This window comes from Plutella xylostella, chromosome 24 (genome assembly GCF_932276165.1).
Source record: "Plutella xylostella chromosome 24, ilPluXylo3.1, whole genome shotgun sequence".
In the NCBI taxonomy this organism is placed as follows: Eukaryota; Metazoa; Arthropoda; class Insecta; order Lepidoptera; family Plutellidae; genus Plutella; species Plutella xylostella.
In genome coordinates this window covers 4961440-4987947 of record NC_064004.1, presented here as the reverse complement: position 1 = coordinate 4987947, position 26508 = coordinate 4961440, and the positions used below count along the sequence as shown (strand labels likewise).

The following is a 26508-nucleotide window of genomic DNA, read 5'->3' as shown; positions in this document are numbered from 1 at the left end:
TAACAGATACCGTAGCGCAAAAAAATTAACAACTATTATTATTTTGCATCATCATTGCTTTCTCTGTCTGTAGCCAGCCAGTGTGTAGGTGTGAAAAAGCGGCTCTCGATTGTCTATGCTTGATCGCTCCGTATAAATAGTTTCATTAGCTGAGCGGGAATGAATTGACACGTTTTAATGGAACATATCAATTTCTAAATCTTTTTTTAATTAATCTAGAAGCGTGTTCTATTTAATTCCTTCCGATTGAGCCGTTTCGGTGGAGCTTTGATCTTTTGGTTTAAAGAAAAGGACCGGTAATGTTTTTTTTGCTTTACGCAAAACTTACTTTACTTCCGTGTGATTATGTCGCGTAAATAAATATCCTAAATTTCAGATTTATAAATTATGTATGTAAACCTGATTATATTGTCCGTATTATTATTCCCATTAATTTAAAAGAATTTCGCCATATTAAATGGCCTGATTATAAAAAAACACCCGCCAATTTCCATTAGACTTTTCCCGCCTCCAGCGACTGTCACCTTCGCCCGATAGCGCATTGTTTAGCAAATGTCAAAAAGCGCGCTCGACTGTCAAACGTGCTTGTTCTCTTTTCAAATTGTCCGACTCGATGGGCATAGACAATGAGGTGTAGATTAAGAACACTGGCAGGCGAGGGAAAGATCGGAGACGCTCGCGTTCGAATCATAAATTTTAAAGGCCATGTTTGTTTTTTAACACAGATTTTGATATTATAGTTAGTGTATAGTATATTAATGAATCTACATTTCCTTTTAACATGTGTACACTACACCCAATCTTAATCTCTTATTCCTTCAATCCAAAAGTTGTCTGGCAGAGATCGCTTTTAGTGATAAGACCGCATTATTAAGTTGCAATTTGTTAATCTTATTAGGTATTCTTTGTTGGTGTACAAATAAAGTGTATTCTATCTATCTATTTTGATTTGATACTAATGCGTTGTAATTTAGGTCTTTAATTTAATTTACCCGTAACTTGCTTCAGACGTTCAAATGTTTTATATATTTTATACGCTTTTTCCGAGCGCTTCGCTTTGTTGTATAAAGTTCACGGGACTGTGGGAATTCCGGGATAAAAAGTATGTCTGGGTTAAAAGGACTATGTGCGTATGTGTTAATTCAGGATGTCCTAGGTAAGGTTGTAGGTATATGGCAAAATTTTTAAAAATTGGAAAAGTTGATTTTCCGTGAATCCATCCATCCATCTCATACAAACTTTCACGTTTACTACATTAGTTACCGGCAGCAGTCGTAAAGCTTAGTCAGAGGCCTTCGGGCGGCTTGAAAACATCTGACAGTCGGGTTGCCCACTTACCCGACAACTCTCTCTGCACAAGCTTGCTTGTGTTGGGGTCCACCAACCCGCACTAGGCTAGCGTGGTGGACTAGGCCTAAAAACCGTTCCCTGCAAGGAGACCCGTGTCCCAGCAGTGGGGTGATGGTTTGTGATGATGATGAACATACACTCACGGGCAATGAAATAGTTCCACTCAGAAAATTCCGGCATCAAACAACCCCAATTTTATCAAACATTTCATTAAACATTTGAACAAAATATGACCGTTTTTAGTTGGTCATATCCTGATGGTCTGTTAAATGTACTTCAATGGTGCAGAAGGCGTCATTAAGCTAGCCTTTTACGTTTAGGAGTAATTTGGTGCTTTTCTCAGTGGAACCTTTTCATTGCCCGTGAGTGTAGTAGGATGCTACCAACATGATGAAATCGTCTCTACACATGCGCCTACTCCGCACTCTCACTTAAGGTATCACATCTTTAGCCCTACACTTTTAAATGACCGCCTCCAGAGGGCGCGCATTGTAATAGAAAGAATAGCATAGATGCGACAATGCAGTCCATATAAGTAATAGAATAATAGCTTTATAGAAAACCAAGCGTCCGTAGTCGAGCTGGCTTCAGTGATCATATCTGATCACTGAGGTTAAGCAACAACTGGCACGGTGAGCCATTGGATGGGTGACCGTTTTCAAGTGGTTCTTTTTTAACGCTTCCGTGCTTCGGACGGCACGTTAAGAGGCCTTCGGGCAGCCTGATAACATCTGACAGTCACCTCTGACTACCCCTTCGTGGATTACAGTCGTTAGCATATGTATGTATAATGAATGTATGTAGAAAACGATGAAGGGGATAGAAAAAAAAGTGTCAAAAGATTAACCTTACTGCGTGAGCAAGTAAAACGGCACTCTACATTTTTTTAACCCGTCGAAAAAGAGGGGTGTTGCAAGTTTAACATGTCTGTGTATCTGTATACGTGTGATTCTGACTGTGGTCGTGTAGCTCCCAAACGACAGAACGTTACTTCGAGTGTTGTTAGCCATAATATACCAAAATCAGCTGAGCCGTTCAAAACTTATCGGACTTTAAAAGATGAATGTCGGGGATTTTTCAACGTAGGTTTATGTTGTGCAAAAAATATACTAGCAAAAGTTGAGAGTAATTAACTAATTATGCACAAACAATAGACATATCCATACTGCCCTCTCGCTCTGCACCACTCATTGTGTTGTGACAGAATCTGAGCGTGCATGCGAAATGACAATATTTCGCGACTGTACATGTACACTTGTACAGTCAGCAACAGAAATATGAGTTGAAGTTGAGTGCCACTCAAGCGCACACAAATTCATGAGATTCATGGTAAGACTCATGAGTTGACGATAGTTGAATCTAGAAATATTTCATCGATACATTAATTAGGTACCCGATGTCTATAAGTAGTAAGTAGAGTATTTTTCATATCACGTATCTATTCTATTCTCTGTGGGGGTGTAAGGTACCTGGCTCTCTCGAGTGGAACCGTTGTGCATATCCCCAATGTCTAAACTGCCTGCCTAAGCTTGGACCATTTCCCACCACGCTGGTCCACTGCGGGTTGGTGGGTTCACAATTCACATAGATGTGCTAAATCTAGACATGCAGGTTTCCTCACGATGTTTTCCTTCACCGTAAGAGCGATGGTATACATTGTACTTAAGTTAATAATAAAAATAATAAATAAATTCATTTATTTCAAGTAACCACGGACTCATAATATAAAACATTAAAAATTACATTTACACATTAAAAATACAATTTACACATAGAACACAAACAAAATCGGAGGAACAAATTAACAGAAAATTTTAAAACATTCATTAGGTACAAAAATATTATGCAGTAAAATTTAAAATAAATTATCAATAAGTAAAATAATATAAATAGAAAACAAAGATACTTTTCGAATAATATTGTCAACGTAAATAAAATTTATACAAAAACAAACATACAAAAAATCATAATAATTAAAATTATATATATTTTAATTAAAATTTAATAATATTATATCTGCCACTGTTCGTTGTGACATGTTTTTGACAGCAGTGGCGGATATAAGGACACTCCTCTTTGTTCGCAATCATCGCAAGGACAGTGTTGGGGCTGGCCCGCACCCTCCGCACCAAGGACGCGCAGCGCTTCCGCACGGTCGCGTTAAAAGAACTCATTGGTACATGTAAGCGCCGGGATTCGAACCCGCATCTCTTGCGTGAGAAACGGGCGCTTACCCGACTGAGCTACCACCGCTCCATATCGCGTATTAATCGTCAGTAAATAATAAAATTTAACTGTTTGCGCTGGGGTGTCCAATGTAGTTCTTTTGCTGACTGTACTTTGACATGAGATTCTGTGCTTTCACTAGGTACAGTCAGATAAAGCCATACATAAAACAACCAGCGCAAAATCTCAATATTTATTACTTTTCTGTAATGTATACTATTTTTAATGTACGTAACCTACCTATATTTTCTGCATAACATCAATCCAGACCAATTTTACTATCGTGACCTATTTTTTTAACTGGTCTAGCATTTGTAGGTCAGGTTTATGTTAAACACTAACATCTGGTTTCAGATGAAATATAATTAGGTACTAACAATGCGATACGTCCGTTGCGTACGATGCCGAAAAGTGGACTCTTACGTATAGGGAGATGATCATCAATCTGTGGACAATAACCGTCTCATCATCATCAGCCAATAATCATCCACTGCTGGACATATGCCTCTCCCAAGGAGCGCCATAGCACTCGGTCCTCGGCCTTCCTCATCCAACCACTACCGGCTACCCGCCGAAGGTCGTCAGTCCAGCGGGCAGGAGGGCGTCCCACGCTGCGTTTGCCTGTTCGTGGTCTCAACTCGTGAACTCGTCTACCCCAACGGTTATCGGTTCTTCGGCAGATATGAACAGATTGACCAGCCCACTGCCACTTCAGCTTGCATATTTTGAATACTGTCTAATAATGATTATAAAAAACGTCCTTCAGGCATATCACATGAAACCCGGCACTGTAACAATTCGCTAATAGACCAACAGAAAAATATTGACAACTATACTCCTTACGCCTGCCGCCTCCTTCCTCTCTTAGCAACAAGGTGCATTTCTGCGTGACCCGCACGCACAGAGGCGGAAGACTAAAAATAAATGAAAGAGACACGCACGGGTGTTGCCAAGTCGGTGGAGTGGTGTGATGTGAGGAGCATTTTTTTGGTAGCACCACGGTCAAGATGTCAATTTCACTTCAAACTTAAGAGTCCGCCAAAGTGTATTATTATTATTAAATTCTTTATTCCACATAAAAAAACATTGTACAAAGGCAAACTTAATGCTAGTAGCATTCTCTACCAGTTAACCTTTGGTCATGTCGAGAAAGTGGTTGGTAGTGCGATAGGCTGAGAGGAGAGAAGTTTATGTACTTAAATCGAGACACAGAGATATACTTACTTGTGATGTGAGGAGCATTTTTTTTGGTAGCATCACGGTCAATATGTCAATTTTACTTTAAACTTAAGAGTCCGCGAAAGAATAAATTCGTACTCTGAACTATCCTTAACGAATGGTATCTAGATACTTCTTCTTTCGTGTCAACACACGAATTTTTAAATTTGTCCAGACCAAAAAGAGGCAACTTTGATAGCATTCTGGTTGGCTGGAGTAAGTCTTCTCGAGTGCAGGTGGAAGGGCACAGGGGACAGGAGAGTAAGTGCTCCATAGTCTGGGGGGCGGTACCACAGTCGCCTAGGTTGATACCAACGGTATAGCCTCACTTGCAGAGATTGTCCTTACCTAGATACTAGGCAGACGATAGACCTGCAGATTCTGATATCACGCTTGCGAGTCACCTTTGACTATTCCTTCGCGGATTACAGTCCATGTATTGTATGTATGTACATACAAAACACATTCTTTACTCATTATGTACATCATCATCACGACCCATTACGTCCCCACTGCTGGGGCACGGGTCTCCTTCCAATGAAGGAAGGGTTTAGGCCTAGTCCACCACGCTGCCAAGTGCGGGTTGGTGGACCCCAACACAAGCAAACTTGTGCTGAGAGAGTTGTCGGGTAAGTGGGCAACCCGACTGTCAGATGTTTTCAAGCCGCCCGAAGGCCTCTAGGACTAGGCTTAACGACTGCTACCGAAGCAGCAACCGGGACCCACGGCTTAACGTGCCGTCCGAAGCACGGAAGCGTCCAGAAAAGCACCACTTGAAATTGGTCACCCATCCAATGGCTGACCGTGTCAGTTTTTGCTTAACCTCAGCGATCAGTTACGATCACTGAGGCCCGCTCGACTACGGACGCTTCACATTATGTACATACGAGGGGAGGTCCAAAAGTTCGCGGAAAAAGTATGTTACAAATAAATTTTCAAAATAATTTTATTTTTCTTTTTCTACATTAAGTTCAATAAACTCAAACTCAAACTCAAACTCAAAATTTTTTATTCATCGTACAAATATAAAATTTTCTGATGAACGTCAATTTTTACAAATTACTCTCCGTTCGGATAAGGGGGGGCTCTTTCTGTCTAAGGAGAAGAACGGAGGCAAGAAACTCCTGAGCCATCTTTTCAAAAAAAGACTTAAAACTAGTTGGTATACAATACATATAAGCTTAATAATTATTATTATAATAATATGAGCAGAGCTAACTACTTATCACAGCCATGCATTAACGTCCTCTAAGTAATCATCAATTTTATAATAAGCTTTTTTACTGAGTTTCTCTTTAATGTAACACTTAAACTTATTCTCTGGCATTTGAGCAACTTCTGCTGGAAGCTTATTATAAAATCTAATACAGTACCCTAAAAACGATTTATTAACTTTCGCCAGACGCATCGCTGGAAAAGCCAGCTTATGCTTGTTCCTAGTATTAATGTCATGATTACTGCCAATTGTATCAAAAGTTGAAATATTCTTTCGTACATACATTAAATTGGAAAAAATGAACTGACATGGAACTGTAAGGATGTTAATTTCTTTAAATAGTTCTCTCAATGAATCCCTGGAACCAAGTTTGTATATAGAGCGGATGGCTCTTTTCTGTAATACAAATATAGTTTCAATATCAGCTGCTCTACCCCAAAGCAAAATGCCATACGATAATAAGCTGTGGAAATAACTAAAGTAAACTAATCTGGCGGTTTCAACGTCGGTCAGCTGTCTAATTTTCCGTACAGCAAAAGCTGCGGAGCTCAACCTTCCAGACAATTTTTCAATGTGAGGTCCCCACTGTAACTTTGAATCTATAGTCATCCCAAGAAAGACAGTATCATTAACTAGGTCCAATTTATTCCCATCTAGAATAATGTTAGTATCGCATTGTCTAACATTCGGCAGTGTAAATTTAATACATTTCGTTTTCTTAGAATTCAATAGAAGATTATTAACGGTAAACCAATCGTGTATGTCAGATAGAATTGAATTAATTTCATTAAAATTATTTTCTCTTCTTTTAACTTTAAAAAGCAAAGAAGTATCGTCAGAATACATTTATTAGATCTTGCAATTAGCTTTTCTATACCCTCATAAAAATATTTTTTCGACTTCCCCTCAAAATGACTCGAAATTGCTTCCTTCAACTCTTCATCCACCGAAAATTTTCTACCCCTGAGCTCTTTTTTCAATTTTGGAAACAAATAATAATCGCTAGGGGCCAGGTCTGGACTGTAAGGTGGATGAATTAGCGATTCGTATCCACAATTGAATAAGGCAGCCGTCGCAGTGTGGCACTTGTGAACGGGCGCGTTGTCGTGCAGAAGAAGGACACCATGGGACCATTTTCCTCGTCTCTTTTCTTTGATAGCCTCCTTTAACTTTTGCAGGAGCGATGCGTAGTATGCTTCGGTTATGTTGACACCTTTTTCTTTGTAATCGATCAACAAAATTCCTGCAGTGTCCCAGAAAACCGTAGCCATAATCTTCCCGACCGATTCTGACACCTTGAACTTCTTGGGGGGTGGCGTACCTTTTTTATGCCATTGCATCGATTCTTGTTTCGACTCAGGTTCATAATGATGCACCCAAGTTTCGTCACCAGTAACAATTCGGTCCAAAACTGCAGCCGGTTCTTCACCACACAGCTCCAAAAAGTGCTTTGACGCGTCGACTCGCTGCTTCCTTTGAACGGGCGTGAGCATTCTCGGCACCCATCTTGCGCTTACTTTTGTCATGCCAAGATGGTCGTGTAATATTCTTAAAATGGTAGTTTCGGATACGCCAGTTAACGCAGATAATTGTTTCTTCTTTAATCTGGCATCCTCCACTACAAGTTTTTCGATTTTTTCGACGATATCCGACGTCGTGACCTCCACGGGGCGTCCGGAGCGGGGGTCATCTTCAATTGACTCTCTTCCATGTTTGAAAAGTCCATTCCACTTGTAGATCATTGTCTTCGAAGGACATTGAGTTCCGTAAACAGCTTCCATTTCTTCCATTATCATTTTTGGACTTTTTCCTTGTTTGGTGAGGAACTTGATGACGGCTCTTTGTTCAATTTGCTCCATTGTTGCAGTTTATTTCCGTTTAAGTTGTTGTCGGGGCGATAGTTCAGAGGTTAATGAATGTAAAGGGTTTAAATTTGGCTTATATACTCGTAATTAGTTGCTGATTAGTATGGTATATAATGAGCACAGTTACCCCCCTGCCTTCACTTCCATTCCGCGAACTTTTGGACCTCCCCTTACATACAAAAAAAACTTTCATCCTTCCTGTCGTTCCATGTAAGATTGCATTTTCCTGGTCTTCATTCGAGAGCCATCATGCTTGGATCGCCTTGTAGTATAGCAACTGCATTAGCAGACAACATGAATTAAAATAAAAACACGTTTCCAAACAGATTTAAATAAACAGTCGCATCTGACAAACGCCTTCTTTTTGATGTCGGCAGTCAACTCGGTACAAAATTCGCCTAATCAACGTCAGTGCAGCGATAATAGGGTCACTTTTACCAAACGCTAAATGTATTTAAAATTGTATTTAAGTCAAATTTTAAATACATTTTGTACCAACTGACACACGTTTGACAGGCTACTAAATACGTTTAGCGTTTGGTGAAATTCCACCTAAGATTCGACCTCCGTTTATTGCGTATCGTCAACTGTCACTGTCAAAATGTAAGGCAAATTTGTTAGTTCCAAAAGTGACATTTGTTTTTTCCATATGTTAGGTGGAATTTAACCAAACGCTAAACGTATTTAGTAGTTCGTAGTTCAGTTAGTACCTACAAAATTTATTTAAAATTTGATTTAAATAATATTTTATATAGGTACGGTCTACGTTTAGCGTTTGGTAAAAGTGACCCTTAGTTTAGTTTCGAAAATAGTATCGAATCCTGTGATCGCACCTCTGTACGGTTTGTTTTAATTTTACAAAACAACATGTGAATTACAGACAGACAACATGAAATTATAACAGACATAATACGTAATGCTACAGAGAGATGCGACTTTTTATGCATTTCTTTGAACACATGGAGGAGATATATAGGCCGTTCATTGTAGATTGTCGCTTTCTTTCCTCCAGGAGAATTTTAAAGAAAGTCATTACTTATTTGAGGTTACTACTACGCGACTAGGCAAACGTAGTGTGGGATGCCCTCCGGCTAGATGGGGTGACTACTTCCGAAAGGTGGCTGGTTATGATTGGATGCGGAAAGCTAAAGATCGCATCCAGTGGCGTGCTTTGGGAGAGGCCTACGTCCAGCAGTGGACTGCTATAGGCTAAAGATGATTTGAGGTTAGTTTGTCTGCTTCTCTATGAAACATTTGGATGTACCTATTTATATGAATCTGCCAACCTACTGTAAGTTATTCTAAAGGCACAATTTTTTTTTTATTATACTTAACATAATTTTTGGTTTTGACATTGCCAATTTTAATATTGGCGCCTTCAAAACTGTTACACTCGGTTATAATGTGACAAAGTTCCAGTGACATCAAATCCACTTCTAAACGGGGAAAAAACTAGCTTAGTGACGCCGTCTACAATATTGGAGTACATTTAACAGCGCATCATAAAAATACTACTAACTAAAAACGTGAATATTTTGTTAACATTTTAATTTAAATGAAAAAAAAAATGTTTTTTTTGGTGTCTCGATTTTGTGGGTGGAACTTTTTCAGTGACAAGCGTCACTGCCGGTACTGTAGCAGCGGGCATGCGCTTGCGCACGTAAAAACGAAATAAAAATATCTAGTTACAGCTCCGTCAGCCATCATTGAGCATATTTATACCAATTTTAATAATATTTCACATTACATAAACATAGCGAATTACTTAGGCCTTGTAAAGTTTGTATTTTAATCTCAGATAAGTACTAAATTGTCAGATTTGGAACGGTTTATCAACAGTGGATTGTCCCACCAATAGAACGTTACGTCACTTAATCGTGGGACAATCGACTGTTGATGAATCCTACAGAATCTGTCAATCTAGTACTTATCTGAGATTTAATGCACTGCTGCATCCACTATTCGCTTTCGTATTACAACAAACACTCACACCTTGTACGAGTACTAATGTACTCCCTTGCGGGGTCGGCAGAGGTGCATTGCTGCACCACTTTTCGCCAGAGTGTAGTATTAGTCCCAATGTAATAGGGTGCGGGCCTATGTCCATTTTACGGGCACATCCAAGACCTGACAACCAATATGTGTGTTTAAACAAATATCTGCCCCAGTCGGGAATTGAACCCGGGACCTTCGGCTCAGTAGTCAGGGTCACTAACCACTACGCCATTCGGTCGCCACTTTATAATTACTTACCAGAAAAGCTAGGAATAAGTTTAACAGATGTTTTGCGATGTCAAATGCCTTACTAGAGTCCGCCCTAGGCCCTAAAACACGAAGGGAAAATCGTGTCTGTCGTTTCGAATCTACGCTTCTACCGACAGACACACACATACCTATACAATAACTCTTTTTCCGTCGGGGGTTATATATGTGTGTTGTGATGTTATCCTCATGTTTAGGTAGACGTTTGATTATATGATTATTTCATTGTTTAACTTACAATATTTATGACGCTCGCCAGCCGCTAACCTAATTTCTTGCGGTTATAGTTTATCCGCAACATGCTGACATAGTGCAGCTGTGTCCATGTCTACTTGTCCACTATTGTCTACCTCTAGATTACAGAAGGTCGTATCAGGTGTCCTAAGTGCATTGTACTTATCCCAAAACGGCGATATGGTTCGCAACCTATCACGTGAGTACAAATGTGCTGGGAAAAGTGGGTGGCTCGCTTTGTGAGCCACCTCTGACTACCCCTTCGGGGATTACAGTCGTGAGTGCATATGTATGTATGTATATGTATCAGGTGTGTCGTTCGATTCACTGTACATTTGTACTTTCACGTGATAGGTCGTGAGCCGTATCGCCGTTTTTGAATGAGTGCAATGCACTTTGGTTGCACATCTAGAATCTAGATGTGCAGGTTTCCTCCTGATGTATTCCCTTACCGTAAGAGCAATGGTATACATTGTACTTAAATTCAAAATAAATAATTGGTACCTCTACATGTCAGCGCCAGGATTCGTACACACACACACACACACACACACACACACACACACACACACACACACACACACACACACACACAGGACACCGTTTTTTGCGTTGTCATTTGTTTCTGATTTAAAGTTTGCGTTGTTTCTACACTCACGGGCAATGAAAAACTTCCAGTGAGAAACGCAACAAATTACTACTAGACGGAAAAAAAATATTTAATAGCGCCGTCTGGAATATTTCCGTATATTTAACGGCGCATCAGAATATAACCAACTCATAACATAAAGATTTTAGTCAAATTTCCTATTACTTAAATGTTTAAATAAAATTTATTGAGGTCTATTCTATTCTATTCTATTCTCTGTGGGGGTGTAAGTACCTGCACCTGGCTCTCTCGAGTGGAACCTTTGTGCATATCCCCAAGGTCTAAACTGCCTTCCTAAGCTTGGACCATTTCCCACCACGCTGGTCCACTGCGGGTTGGTGGGTTCCATATCTAGATGTGCAGGTTTCCTCACGAGGTTTTCCTTCACCGTAAGAGCGATGGTATACATTGTACTTAAGTTAAAAGAACTCATTGGTACATGTCAGCGCCGGGATTCGAACCCGCATCTCTTGATTGAGAAGCGGGCGCTTACCCGACTGAGCTACCACCGCTCTACTTATTGAGGTCATTTGGTGTCAGTATTTTGTAAGTGGAACTGTTTCTTTGCCCGTGAGTGTACTACGGTGGTAGCAGAGGGCGTCCCACGCCTGGTTTCCGTGTGGTCATGTCGCGATGTCAGAGAACGCTTGTGCTTAAGCACTATAATATTTTGCAGCTCTTGTTTCCTGCTCAAGATTTACTCCCGTCGATGTTTCCAGGAATTGTTTAGCATAAAATATTTCCAGGTTATTTACGGCCGTGTGTTGGCTACAATGCGTCAAGCCATTTTATTTGGTTACAAAATATCGTACAATGCCACAAACTTGTATGTTCCGGTGACAGCTCACGTAAATGTGTAATATTTCTTCATTCTATAAGATTTTAAGCTTGTCAGTAGTGGTAATACGCTCTTGTGGTTTCAATAAACCCATCTAATCTATATCAATGTATAATTCATTAGTAATTAATGAGATATGGATCAATTTAGTTCGCTCTCACCGGAACAGATAAGTTTGTGGCACACTTATGCAGTCTCGCACATTTGAGTGTTAAATTTAAGTGAGTCAGCTATAACAGGGTGTTCCGACTGTACGTTAACACGGGTTCGTTATCGGCGTAGATAAACTTACTATATCGCGATTCGCCATAAACATGGCGCTATGATTGGTGGAACGAGCGTTAAATGAGTTTATCGATGTCGATAATGAACCAGGCAGCATGTACCTACTCGAAAAACACAGCTTTAATATGAACTAGCTGTTCCCGCGAGCTTCGCTTCGCCTTAAAAAGTTTTCCCGTGGGAATTTCTGGATAAAAAAGTAGCCTATGTTCTTTCCTAGGGTCTAGACCGTATGTATTATACCAAATTTCATTCAAATCCGTTTAGTAGTTTTGGCGTGAATGAGTAACAGACAGACACAGTTACTTTCGCATTTATAATATTAGTTAGGATTAGGATTAGGATAATTAGCTACTGAGCAGTTTATAACACAATTTTCTATTTATATACGGGCCGGGATTACATCTCTCAACAAGTGCGATGGTTTAATTACAAGTGACTAGTTTAGTAAACAGACTGTATGTCGGACGCTTTGCTAGGACTTTGACCTGTTTTCATAAAAATAGTAAGTAAAGTCCATACATACCCTGTATTTGTAGACTATTTACGTTGTAAAGAAATAATGTGACCAGCTTGCGCATAACAACTTTATTCAGAAACAGCTTATTAAATTAACCTATCCAGATAGGTAGGTATTTTCTGTTAATGAAACAGTTAATATGATATAATAATATTTATTATATGTATAGAACCAAATTACTCCTAAACGGAAAATGCTAGCTTATAACAATGACGCCGTACATTGAAGTACGCATCGTACGAACAGCGCATCAGAATAAAACCAACTAAATATTGTGTTTAAAAATTTTAAATTAAATATTTGTAAGACGACCGAATGGCGTAGTGGTTAGTGACCCTGACTACTGAGCCGAAGGTCCCGGGTTCGATTCCCGGCTGGGGCAGATATTTGTTTAAACACAGATATTTGTCCCCGGGTCTTGGATGTGCCCGTAAAATGGCAATAGGCCCGCCCCCTATTACATTGGGACTAACATAACACTCTGGCGAAAAGTGGGTGCAGCAATGCACCTCTGCCTACCCCGCAAGGGAGTACATTAGTACAAGGCGTGAGTGTGTGTGTGTGTGTGTGTGTTGTAAAATTGGGGCCGTTTTGTGGGTGTAACTTTTGCATTGCTTATTAGTGTAAAGCTGCGTACAGACCGGCCCAACGAACGCCAACGAACAGTTTACACAAATTACAGTTCGTTTTCAAAGAACATACTTAAAAAGGTTATCGTTTCAGAGTTTACATAGAATTATTTTTGCGTCATAACATAAATAAACACTGTGTTCATTATCATCCATTAATTAATTTATATCGTGAATGGTATCTTTGTATTTGTAGGTATTAAGTTAGTTGCCTAACCGACTATGCTATCGTTCTGAGTAACAGTAGGTGCCTAAACCTAGGGTCTATCTATGCTCATAATTATAATTATGTAGGTAAGTGCGATGTACTTAGGTATATTAGTTAAATGATAAGGAAAAATCATTCAACCCTGCTTTAACTGTATACCCCCGCCTTTTTTTTTAGAGATTTTCTTTACTTATACGATTATATGTAATTTATTATGTAGTGTGTTCGGAATGCTGATTTCGAATCGCAATGCAGTACCTACTTATCGCCTATCTGTCAAATATGACATTACTTGTATAGATCTGACAGATAAGCGATGCTGCTAAAAGATTGTTGATTGCTAATGTGTCGGTCCGGATACGGCAGCGGTACCAGTACTTATAATAAATAAATAAAAAAAAAACAAATGAATCCACAAGTAGGTAAAGATCTTACCCGTCAGCTCCGACGAAGGTCTCCTTGGCAGTAACACCGTTGTAATGTATCCGATTCTCCATCTCTCCGTCCACCAGTGAGTCAGTCATCACAAAATTCACTATTTCTTTATTCAAATGGCGCCTCAAAAACTTTATATCACTTAAAACTTCCCGCGCGGTGACGTTTCGCTCCCGCGCTGTCAAACTGACAGCCGCCTCTATGTGTCTATGCCGGTGTCTATGGGAGTCTGTGATGGTGTAGTTTTTATTCGCAGTGTATTCGGCCAGTTCGTCTTTGTCGTCGCAACTGGTCGAGCCAAGGAGGAAGAGAATGAATAGAGGCGTCCTCATCATTTTGCCCCACATTTTCACCTTGGAGTCGGCCTTTTTCTTCGCTTTTGGCGTTTTGAGTTCCATTTTGAATCTGGAAATTAGAGGTTCAATTAGTATCATTAGTAATTTTATCTTATTACCGTAATTTGTACCGTAGTTAGTTAATAATAAAGAATATTCTATCTATATTATATACATAATTAGTTTGAGGTACCTAAGTTATAACGTACTCCTATGTAAACTGTAATCAATGCATGTGGAACACATAATGTACATGTCAATGCTATAACATTACAAAGTATCCATAACAATTTTATTTTTTTAGAAATAAGACACCCTACTGCTTAATATGTGAAAAAATCGATTAATCATAAGAAATTCAATATGCAACCTTAATCCTATCCGTCCTTCTCACACTCATTAAACATGGCGAAGTCAAACAGAGAGCGTTGACTAATATTTATTTAACTATCCATTACAGGGCACGGTGGCCAAATTCTTAAGCGTTGTAATTATGTAAACAAGATGGAGATACCTACCTAAGTATTCTTCGGCAGATGCGACTAGCTTATTTGTCCAGACCGGGTTCCGTGGCGCAACTTGCGCCGGAGAACGTAAATAAATATTGAACCCGGGACCTTCGGCGTAGCAGTCAAGCTCAATAACCACTGCACCATCGGTCGTCTATAACGACGACGACATAGATAAACTCAAAGTTAGTAAGATCCTTATTTAAAATTTTACGCCTAATAAAGAACATTTCAATTTCTAATAAGTACTGTAAATTCCCGTAAAACACAGAGTGTATACCTGAATTATCACAAAAAAATTGAAACAACGATTAAGTCCGTCTTATAAATAAGACATTTGACAGCAAGGCTACGGCTCTGAGAGGAAAGCAGCCCCTAGATCCTTTCCTACCTCTTGAGAGATAGGATGCTGCAAAGACAATCTCTGCAAGTGGGGCTATACTATACCGTTGGTACCAACCTATGCAACTGTGGTACCGCCCCCCAGACTATGGAGCATTTACTCTCCTGTCCCCTGTGCCCTTCCACCTCCACTCGGGAAGACTAACTCCAGGCCAACCAGAATGCTATCAAAGTTGCTTCTTTTTGAACTAGACAAATTTAAAAAACCGGCCAAGTGCGAGTCGGGCTCGCGCACAAAGGGTTCCGTAGCAGCAAAATTACAGTTAAACCTACCTCAAAAACTATAAGAGATACTTTGATCAAACCAAAAATCGTTGAAAGAGTTAATTAGCATGCATCACCTCTATTTTTTTTAGAATTTTATACCCCGTAGTTATAAAAATAGAGGGGGGGGGGACATACTTTTTACGACTTTGAGAGCTGATATCTCAAAAACCGTTCACTTTAAGAAAAATGTTTTTTAGAAAACTTTATATCATTTTAAAAGACCTTTCCATTGATACCCCACACGGGTATGTACATCGAAAAAAAAAATTTCATCCCTCAGTTACATGTATGGGGGGCCCCACCCCCAATTCTTTTTTTTACTATTTAGTGTCATATTTTTGTAGCGGTTCATACAACACATATTCCCATCAAATTTCATCACTGTAGTACTTATAGTTTCCGAGTAAATCGGCTGTGACAGACGGACAGACGGACAGACGGACAGACGGACATGACGAAACTATAAGGGTTCCGTTTTTGCCATTTTGGCTACGGAACCCTAAAAATTTGCTTGTTCACTGACACGAAAGAAGAAGAAGTGCTAAGCTAAACATGTGTTAAACACTGTCTAAGTGTAAGGCCCACAGTTACATTGTACGAGACGCGACCTAGGCATTGACAAATATTTCGGTCGACAGTCTTGCGCACGCGCATCGCTGAACAAATGGAAATGGTACTGTCAGTTCCATTATACCAGGAGGAAGATCTACCTAGAGACGGGAAAAAATACTATGGTTTTAGGGTTCCTCTACTAAAGGTATAAACGTCTAACAGTCGGGTTGACCACTTAACTGACAACTCTCAGCAATAGCTTATGGCTTTTGTTGGGGTCCGCCAACCTGCACTAGGCCAGCGGCGTGGTGGACTAGGCCTAAACCTTTCATTCATTGAAAGGAGACCCGTGCCCCAGTAGTGTGATGTTAAACTGATATATAAGGTAACAAACACTTTACTCATTATTCAGTGTAAAAAATAGATAAAAATAATTGATAGTGAATGTGTATTGAGGAGCCGAGTGTATCGCAGCTGTTTCAATTGGCACTAGTTTTAGTATTTTTATTACTCTTACGGTATTATATAATGTGTGGCTTATTGTTAGTGTGTGTTGTGTTGTACTCTATCTCTACTAGACATTTATTGAAACTAAACTCAGAAATCAGTATATTTATTTTTAAACTCACCCGATTGTGATAATTAAGGTGTAGTTAGAAAGGAGAGAAAATTAGAAGCATTTCTGATGTTAAATTGTTATACCTATTACCTACCTATCTATTCTCATTTTACTACATTAAAACGAATAATCCGCTCTACTATTAGCCATATTTTATCAAAATCTGCTTAGCCGGTCAAAAGTTATGCGACTTTTTGTGCCAATTTCTCCATAGTCGAGTCGGTTAGAGCATAACCTGGGAGTAGCGGTTGACTTTTGACACATCTATCATGAATTTTATATGGAGATGACGTATAAATTATAAATCAATCCCTGTCGGTTGAACCGACTATGGAGAAATTGGCACTGAGATTCGTCGAAATATAATAGGTCCGTTTGGACAGCTCGAAAATGTATGGGATGACAGCTGGTGTAAACTAAATCATAAAAAATCTAAACAATAAGTAACTTTGGTGCTTCAAAGTTCTTTTTTCTTTCAACCGTTAAAAAATAAGCCAGATTATGTGTCTTTTTATGTATTTCATGAAGTAAATCAAGAGTAAATAGCAAATTTTTGTAGCTGTCCAAACGGGCCTATTATATTTCGACGACTGTAGTGTTGAATGTCGGGGTTTAGAACGTTAGTTAGGTTATTTACCGTACTGATGGAACAGACGACCGAATGGCGTAGTGGTTAGTGACCCTGACTACTGAGCCGATGGTCCCGGGTTCGATTCCCGGCTGGGGCAGATATTTGTTTAAACACAGATATTTGTTCTCGGGTCTTGGATGTGCCCGTAAAATGGCAATAGGCCCGCCCCCTATTACATTGGGACTAACATAACACTCTGGCGAAAAGTGGGTGCAGCAATGCACCTCTGCCTACCCCGCAAGGGAGTACATTAGTACAAGGCGTGAGTGCATGTTTTTTTTTTTTGATTGAACAGAAAATACTATGAAGATGACTCATATCTTCAGCATCACGGCTGTGATTGCGATACGGAATCTTTATCTAGGTATCGTCAGACCATCACGCCACTCGCGTCACACCACTAATCACTAGACAAATTACTGCGTTATGTATGACGAACTCAGTAATCAGGGATCCTTAGGGAAAACCTACCTTTAGTGCCAATTTCTCCATTCTCTCTCTCTCTGTCAGCCTTCTGTAGTCCACTGTTGGACATAGGCCTCTCCTAACGATCGCCACCCCAAACGGTCACCCGCCATCTGCATCCAGCGGCTTCCCGCTACCTTCCGCAGATCATCAGACCAACGGGTTTGGGGGCGACCGACACGCCGTTTGCCGACACGGGGTCTCCACTCCATTCTCGGTTAGAGCATAAGCAGTGGTTGACTTTTGACACATCTGTCATGAATTTTATATGGAGATGACGTATAATTGATGAATGATAACAGGTCGGTTAGAACGAGTGGTGATAAAGGTCCACGTTTCGGCAGCGTACGCAACGGACGCATCGCATTCAATATGCTTTGTGTAGAAATTCTCTTCATCGGCATCGCCAACGGTTCTACCTTTTTTGGCATAAGATTTATTTGCCTAATCTCGTATTGCATAGTAACGTTTGGTCAAAGTCTCGTTACGCCGAAAATCGTATGGCATAAATCTCGTTTAGTAAAAAGTTATTTCGCATAACATTGTTTAGCCTAATAATGGTATGGCCAAATCTTGAATAGCCTAATAATGCTATGGCATAGGTTTATACAAAGTAATAATATTCCTTTGGCTTTAACTTTGACGGAGCGTCTCCCTACATAGCGCAAACTGGTGCCTTGTATTGTTTCCGCTGTTTGGAAAACGCTCCGCTCCGCTTCGCTGCGCTCCGCTTTGGTTTTGATGAACAAGTGCACCTAACACGCTCCTCCTCGCTTTGCTCGTCGTCGCACCTATTTTTAGGTTTCGATCTCATGGGGTTTGTAATAATTATATTGGTGTTAAACTTTCGATTTTTTGATCACACTATATCGTGATTTTCGGGATGTAGGAGAAAAATACCACAATTTGTACATTTACTACATACTTAATATATTATTTATTAAGATAAAATTAGGAGAAACAAGATTATACATAGGTATAGACGAACATAAATTTGAGCAAACGAAACTTAGGTGTTTAAAGATTGTGCCTAAAGAGTTTTAGACGAAACGAGCCTTATGCCACATAAGTCTTGGCAAAGTGATGGTTGATGGAACAGGGCTTTAAATAAACAGGATTACTTTAGTAAATTAGTATTTATTCAAAAGTAATTTTGCACAAACATTACGTTACAAATTACAACCACAGAGAAGATAGATTACTATACAGTGGCGCCACCTGACGGGCGTGCGACTACAATAGAAATATAAATGTTTCGTTATACACAACAAACTTCAACACCTGCCCTTAAACTAAACATTTTATACCTAAACCAAGATCAGAAACACAATGTAAATGTTTATCTTTACTTAATGATTTTGTTAATACATCTGCAGGCATATTTTCAGTACACAAATATTCTAAGTTAACAATTTTATCTTTAACAACCTGTCTCACAAAATGATGCCTTATGTCTATATGTTTACTCCTACTATGATGAATTTGACTATTGCATAGTTTTTGTGCTGACTGACTATCATTGTACAGAGTAACTGGTAAATACATACCTATACATTCATTTAGAAAACTTCTAATAAACTTAGCTTCTTTAGCTCCCTCACATAAAGCCATGTACTCAGCTTCTGTGCTCGACAGTGCCACAGTTCGCTGCTTACGACTTTCCCACGACACTGTGGAAACACCAACTTTAAAAACATACCCTGTATAAGAGCGTCTGTCTAATTGATTTGACGCCCAGTCAGCATCAACATATCCTGTAACAGATAACACGGATTTTTCATATACAATATGATAGTCTAATGTACCCTTCAAATATCGCAGAATACGTTTTGCTGCTTTCCAGTGGGTGTCATTGTGGCAATTGTTGAATTGGCTTAACAAACTTGCCGCATGTGCTATGTCTGGCCGAGTACATACTGCTATGTACATGATGCATCCCATAAGACTTCTATAATTTGAATCAATATCATTCTTCTCTCCTTTTTCAAATTTCATGCCAATTTCTAATGGTGTGCCAACAGGCTTACAGTCTGACATATTAAATTGCTCCAATACTTTCATTATGTAATTTTTCTGATCAAGAGTAATCTTATTTTCTTCCTGTCTCAAGTTCATTCCCAATATATGATTAGCTCGACCAAGATCTCTCATTTCAAATGTCCTCATCAGTTCTTCCTTTAGTTTTTCTCTTTTTTTTTTTTTTTTTTTTTTTTTTAATTTTTTTGAGAAAATTAGTATTTATTCAAAAGTAATTTTGCACAAACATTACGTTACAAATTACAACCACAGAGAAGATAGATTACTATACAGTGGCGCCACCTGACGGGCGTGCGACTACAATAGAAATATAAATGTTTCGTTATACACAACAAACTTCAACAATGGTTCGGCCAAAAAAGTCTAGCTAGACCATACGAGTTATGCGAAATGAGTTTTGGTCAATAAAGATTATGTGAGATGAGCGGAACCCATCGCCAACACCCATACATTTATGACAATCCGATTGATGCGATACGTACGATACAGATAGGTGGACGATTTCATTTCATTTCATTTCTTAAGTACTTAAATTATTCATATGACCACAATTCCTCAAACAGGCAAAAACTACAACATATTTTTTTAAAGATTGAATAAAATATGGCGTTTATACAGCACATAAGGAGTATTATGTGGTTCTGTAAACTCAAACCCAAACTCAAATGTTTTTTTTCATCGCACAAATATAAATGAATACATGAACGTCATATTTTACAAACTATTCTCCAACGTAGTAAATCAAATGATTTGCAAATACGGAACCCTTAGTTCGCAAGTCCAACTCGAACTTTGCCGGTTTTTTTCACCGCGGCGTCACATATCAATCAAGATAACGGTTTTTACTGTTTTGGCATCAAGTTCGTTCCATGTTTAAATCGCAAAAAAACACCGTAACACATTGGCACACATAAGACTATGTAGGAATAGAAACGGCGTAGGCTATATAAGGACCTAGCTCATAAAATAGTAAAAAAACTTGGATAAAAAATTAAAAAAGTTTTTGATTGATTTTAAATATCGTAACAAACATACCCAGCTTTCAGAGAACGACAATATTTTGCTGCCAAAATAATAAATGAAAAATCACCATATTATGTTAGGGTATAGGTCAGTCATAAGTACCTAACGTTAATTAGGTAAAGAACATTTTTATGGATTTTCCTCACAATTTTATCGATTCTATAATTACTTTTCCTCATAGGATTTTCAATAATAATCGAATAATGCAGAATGGAGTACGGGATGGAGGGTCATCGTGTTGACATTGACATTCTGAATGTCCTCAAATTGGCGCGAAATAATTAAATTTAGAGGTTAAACAGCGAATTAAGGGCCAGCTATAGTGATAACACGAGTATTTTGAAGCCAAAAGTTTTCTGGTCGGAAATCAAAGCTTTTTAGCGAAATTTTGCATTTTTTTTAGTTTGTATAATTTTAAGAAACATAATATTATTCTTTAATAGGCCGAACACATTAATCAATAGGTATTTTTATTATCATGGGTAAACTTTTAATTTATGTTTTTAGATACAAGCCTAGTTATAAATAACATAAGGTATTTTGGTACGGTTAGGTTAAATACAACAGACTTTTTAATTGAAATATAATGATTTAAAAAAATATTCAATAATTAAATACATAAAGGAAAGGAATGGGAGATTTTCAACCATAGACAAACAACCATAGATTATAGATTACTTCATACTCAACAGCAGAGCATTTTTTTAGATGCCGGCTAAATAAAAAAATATATAAATTGAAAAACCTTAACAAAATATTAGTTAGACTGTAGTTATTTCCTGCTACCTGCTAGTCTACCTAAGAAAACTAATTGAACCTACCTTAACAAATAGAAATAACAAAGAGTATCGCGAAAAACAAAGTAGTTAATTATGCACTTAGCTAATTACTTTGTTTTTACTAATAATAAATAAGAATTTTTTTTTCAAAATAAACTCAATCTCTAATTAAGTTTTAAAATTATGTACCTGGTCAATCGCGCTCACTCGATATGAACAACTTTTGTTCTTTTTGTTCTATGAGTTTTGGAAATTTATGAAAAAAGGTCCTCCCATAATCCCTCCCTCCCTCCTATTTTTTAAAGTTACGAACTAAAAGATGACAATTAGTCAATTTATACGCGAATTTTCGAAAGTACTTAATAAAAAAAATTAAAGTTAACACTATGTCTGTATAGTTTACTAAAAAAACTACTCCAATTTTGAGACCAATATGACATTCAATATATATGACAGTCAAAAATCCAACACAATTATAAAAGTAAATAATAGAAAGTAGTACTTAAGTAATGAAATATATTTAAAATTTTAATTTAGAACATGATAGATGTAAGATAGAGCGCCATACCAAAAATTCGGCAGGTAAAATTTTATTAAGTTTTTTTAACTTATTATATTGTACCTCACGCTTAAATTTCAACTATATTTTTTTTATATACTATAGATGAACTACAAACGGTATCGAATAAAAAGGTGTTTGAACTTCCTATGGTTAAAAAACTACCTGCTTTAAATTCATCCGATCACTGAATATTTGTGGAATGAAAAAGTAAAAACTATACCTACGTTTTATACATGTACCTAGTAAATTGTATCTACTACGTGTTAATATAGGGCACGTACTAAAGTACCAAATGACCAACTGACCGAACTTTTTAAATACTTATTTGAAAAAGGAATAATTAAATGGTGCCAACTTACCGGCTCAGAATTAGGGCGATGACATTTCAAAACCGATTACACAACATCCATCATTGTTTCAGAACACAGCTAGTACTTTACACTGTCTTTACACACCAAATGTTTCACTTTTATCCCTCATTAATTCATTGTTTACAAGTTTTCACAAATTACTTTTCACTGGCAACAATTTGCGCACGCAAAAAGTTTGCACCCATTCGATCAAGTTTCACTCACTGGCCGGTCGGAAAAAAAAACTTGTATCGGTAATTCCGAAAAAGAAATAAATTATAAGTATGCGGCCTCTTTCGAAAGTCTGGACTCGTCGGTTTTTTGGCGGGATGTTTGACAGTTGCTAGTGTGGGCCGCGAGCGCGCGCGACCGGTAGCGGCGATACACTGGCCGTGTGTCGTGCGATGATGAATCGTGACTTCGCGGTGTGCGCTACGTGTGCAGGCAACGTGGGCTCCACGCTGGATGCTGCCCCCTTTATATGGATTACCGAATTCCTGAAGATTTGCATAGAGAAAATTCCGCAGGTCACTTAAAATTAACCCTACATTGGTACATAAAATTAAAACAAGGATTTTAAAAATATCTATTAATGATATGCCTGTTATGTAAACCTGTTTTATTTTGACAGGATGGTCCGGTTATTCAACTATATTTAGTATTTTTATTATCTGAATACTAGAATCGCAGAGAGAATGTTGTAAAAATCTGTGATGTAAGACGGTAGTTGTAGTTATTTATTAATAAAAGTGAAAACTCTAGACAAGTATTTAGTTTGTTGAGTTATTGATAACGTCATTTAAGATTGCTCTTGATTTTATCTTACAAAATGTGTGTAAATAATTGCATTTTTGTTTTTTACAATAGATAAGATTTAGCAGGAAACACGATGCGGCCTTCTTTACCATCTGGTTTGTAGTAGAGAAATTCATTTCATTTATTATATTGTTTTTTTTTATCACACAGACTTTCTTGGTAACTTCTCTACAAATAGTTCACGGATAAATTTTCAACTTAATGTGTAAGTATACCTACTTATTTAAGGTTATTTTCTATACTTTTTGTCATAAATCCGCCATAGTACAAAAAACTACTTATTGCATTATCAAATCCGAGTCTACAACCTCCTATACATATTTTTAAGGTGCATAAAATTATAGTACCTGTGTACGTGCTATACTATAATTGAACAACCTTAAATTTATTGAAAAGTTGAAAGTATTCTCAGAAACAATAACTGATTTGCTCTGTTAAAACTTTTGCATAACTTGATGGTAGTTTATTTATACAAAAATGCTACATAAATCTTTATTTAATTTTGGCCGTTGAACATGAACAGCCGATGCAAGATGGGGAAAAGATAAACAGACGTGCGGTGTTCCGAACTCAAATTTCGCAAAACTCTGACCAGAGACAATCGGATAAACTTTTTTTACAAAGTTAAAACCTTTTTGTATTGTCCAATACGGGTGCAGATCAACTCTATAGAGAATATAGAGATAGACACCCGACTAGAGATGAAGTTCTCTTAATGTTTTTAAATACTACGAACTAAGTTTAACATGATCTAATAATACACACACACACGAGCAATGAAAAAGTTCCAGTGATATAGCTAATAGCACCAAATTATTCCTAAACGGAAATAAAGAAGTTTAATGACCCCTTCTACAAACTACAGCCCCAGCATAGGTACTCTGTTAGATCATAACAAGGGATAAGTCGTTGACTTCTGGACATTTTTGTATTTTTGTATTTTGTAATTGATGACATTACAATGTGATGATGATGGTTAAATTAGGCAAGAAGTTAGTACATTTAACAGCGCATCAGAATATTCAGAATATGACCATCTAAAAATAAATGTAATTTAAGTGCATATAAACGCTCTGTAGGTCCCACTGCCGCCGCCGCCGCCGGGGCCGCCGCGAACACAATATGAAAGTAAAACTCTTATTCTTATAAGGCTGTATGATTTATATGCCCCTTGCCTTGACATCTTGTTCAAAAATAAGTCAGTAAATATGCAAGTACTTACGCTTTCCCAGACACCGCCTTGCCGCCATAATCGGTTGGAATTTAAGATGGACTCATAGGTGCTTTGTATCGCCTTAAAACGTTTTTACGTGGATAAACGTAAAAACAATCCTTTAAACTCGTCGAAATATATTTTCGCCAAACCCCGTAAGCTCCTACAAGCCGGAGCCCCGATGATGTGCTTTTTTATTGTAATTTAGAACACCTGCTAAAAATTCCAGCCAAAATATAAAAAATAGAGTTAAGTGCAGCTAATACCTACATAAGTTCAACTTAACAAAAATTAACTCAATTTTGGTATAGGTAGATCTATCTTAGCTACATACATATAAGTAAAATTCGATTGGACAAATCAAGAAAAAAATTAAAATTAACATTAAAATTTTACCTGGCTCTTCTTACAGACTACATTATTGTTACATTTGACTTTATTCACACACCGAATAAAAAAACGTCTATCTTCATAGAAAACGGTATCAATAGCATTCCACTTAACTGCACCCGCCAACCGCCATATTGTTTTTTTTTTCTTTTTAATATTATTTAAAGGCGGCGCTCTTTCAAAGTGGCCAGTGCGTTCTTTTATTGTAAAGAGTAAAGCCGTGCACACTTCTTTATATTGTGAAATTGACACCTCATTCTCACGTTGAGTGCTCACCTTATCTATGGTTGTATGAATGACATAGGATGATAGGAATACATTAGTTTAAATGTATGAGGGGTGGTTTTTAATTTTAATACCTGTTGAAGTTAACTGTTGCTTCAATAAAGCAGATGTACACTTGGGGACATTCGATTTGTAAGATGTTTTAATTACTTACACATTTGTCTATCGGTTGATAAGGGGCCTACACATTTTGTAAATATCATGTTCCGAAAAAAATACTTACTACCTACATGATCTTCTGGTCAAACTGAAAATAGGTACTCTCCCTAAGAAACATACCGTTTCTAACTAAGTAAGTAACGTATTTATATTTTTTCGGGAGCAGAACTTTTGAACCTCTATTTATACCTACATATATATATATATATATATACTAGCTGTTCTCGCGAGCTTCGCTTCGCCTTAAAAAGTTATCCCGTGGGAATTCCGGGATAAAAAGTAGCCTATGTTCTTTCTCAGGGCCTAGACCATACGTATACCAAATTTCATTCAAATCCGTTCAGTAGTTTTGGCGTGAAAGAGTAACAGACAGACAGACAGAAAGACAGACAGACACAGTTACTTTCGCATTTATAATATTAGTTAGGATATATATATATATATATATATATATACGCGATTATATATATATACTCGCGAGCAATGAAAAAGTTTTAGTGACAATAGCACCAAATTACTCCTAAACAGAAAAAGATAGCTTAGCGATGCGACGTCGTCTGCAAAATTAAACTACTTACATTTAACAGCGCTAACAATATTAACAACTAAAAACCTGTAAGTAAACCACATGTAAACACTAAGCAGTAACATCTAGTTCATGTGATTATTTTAATAAATAAATAAATAAAAAAAACTAAAAAGTTGACTTACACCGTTTACCTCTGAGGACAGAGTCGTAGGTACTTAAATATTTTCATAAAATTTTAAATTAAGGCCTTGTTCCACAATGTCTGGTTAGTGGCTACCTGTGAGATAAAATACATGCTGTCACTGTCAAAAAAATAATAACAGAAAGTGACAGCATGTATTTTATGTCACAGGTAGCCACTAACCAGACATTGTGGAACAGGGGCTTAATGTAAAAAATGGGTCTATTTGACGTCGCCATTTTGTGATTGGAACTTCATTGTTCTTTTCATTGCCTATGAGTGTATTAGTAACTTTTTTTGCAACCGATTTGTATCGATTTACATATATTTTAAAACACCCTGTATACAGGGTCCGGGGCCGCCCAGGCAGCTCTTCGACACCAGCCCAGTGCGTCCATGTTTGTCGACTCCTCCACTCTGGCGACGAAACTCAACAAACACATCAATAGTTATTAAAAGAAGTTCATCCTTC

General features: G+C 37.9%; 1 protein-coding gene across 3 annotated transcripts in view; it reads right to left on the bottom strand.

The window, feature by feature from the left end:
- Nucleotides 1-22966, bottom strand: part of LOC105391939 — a 46229-nt gene extending 23263 nt beyond the window's left edge. The window contains exons 1-2 of one of the 3 annotated variants that reach the window (XM_038110726.2): nucleotides 22473-22966; nucleotides 13933-14337 (exon numbers count right to left, since the gene is read on the bottom strand). In XM_038110726.2, coding sequence (XP_037966654.2) covers nucleotides 13933-14330 — 398 coding nt within the window. In that variant the 5' untranslated portion in view covers nucleotides 14331-14337; nucleotides 22473-22966. The remainder of the gene's footprint in view (nucleotides 1-13932; nucleotides 14338-22472) is intronic. The other 2 variants (XM_011563510.3, XM_011563511.3) reach the window with 2 other exon arrangements.
- Between the last annotated feature and the right edge of the window lie 3542 nt (nucleotides 22967-26508).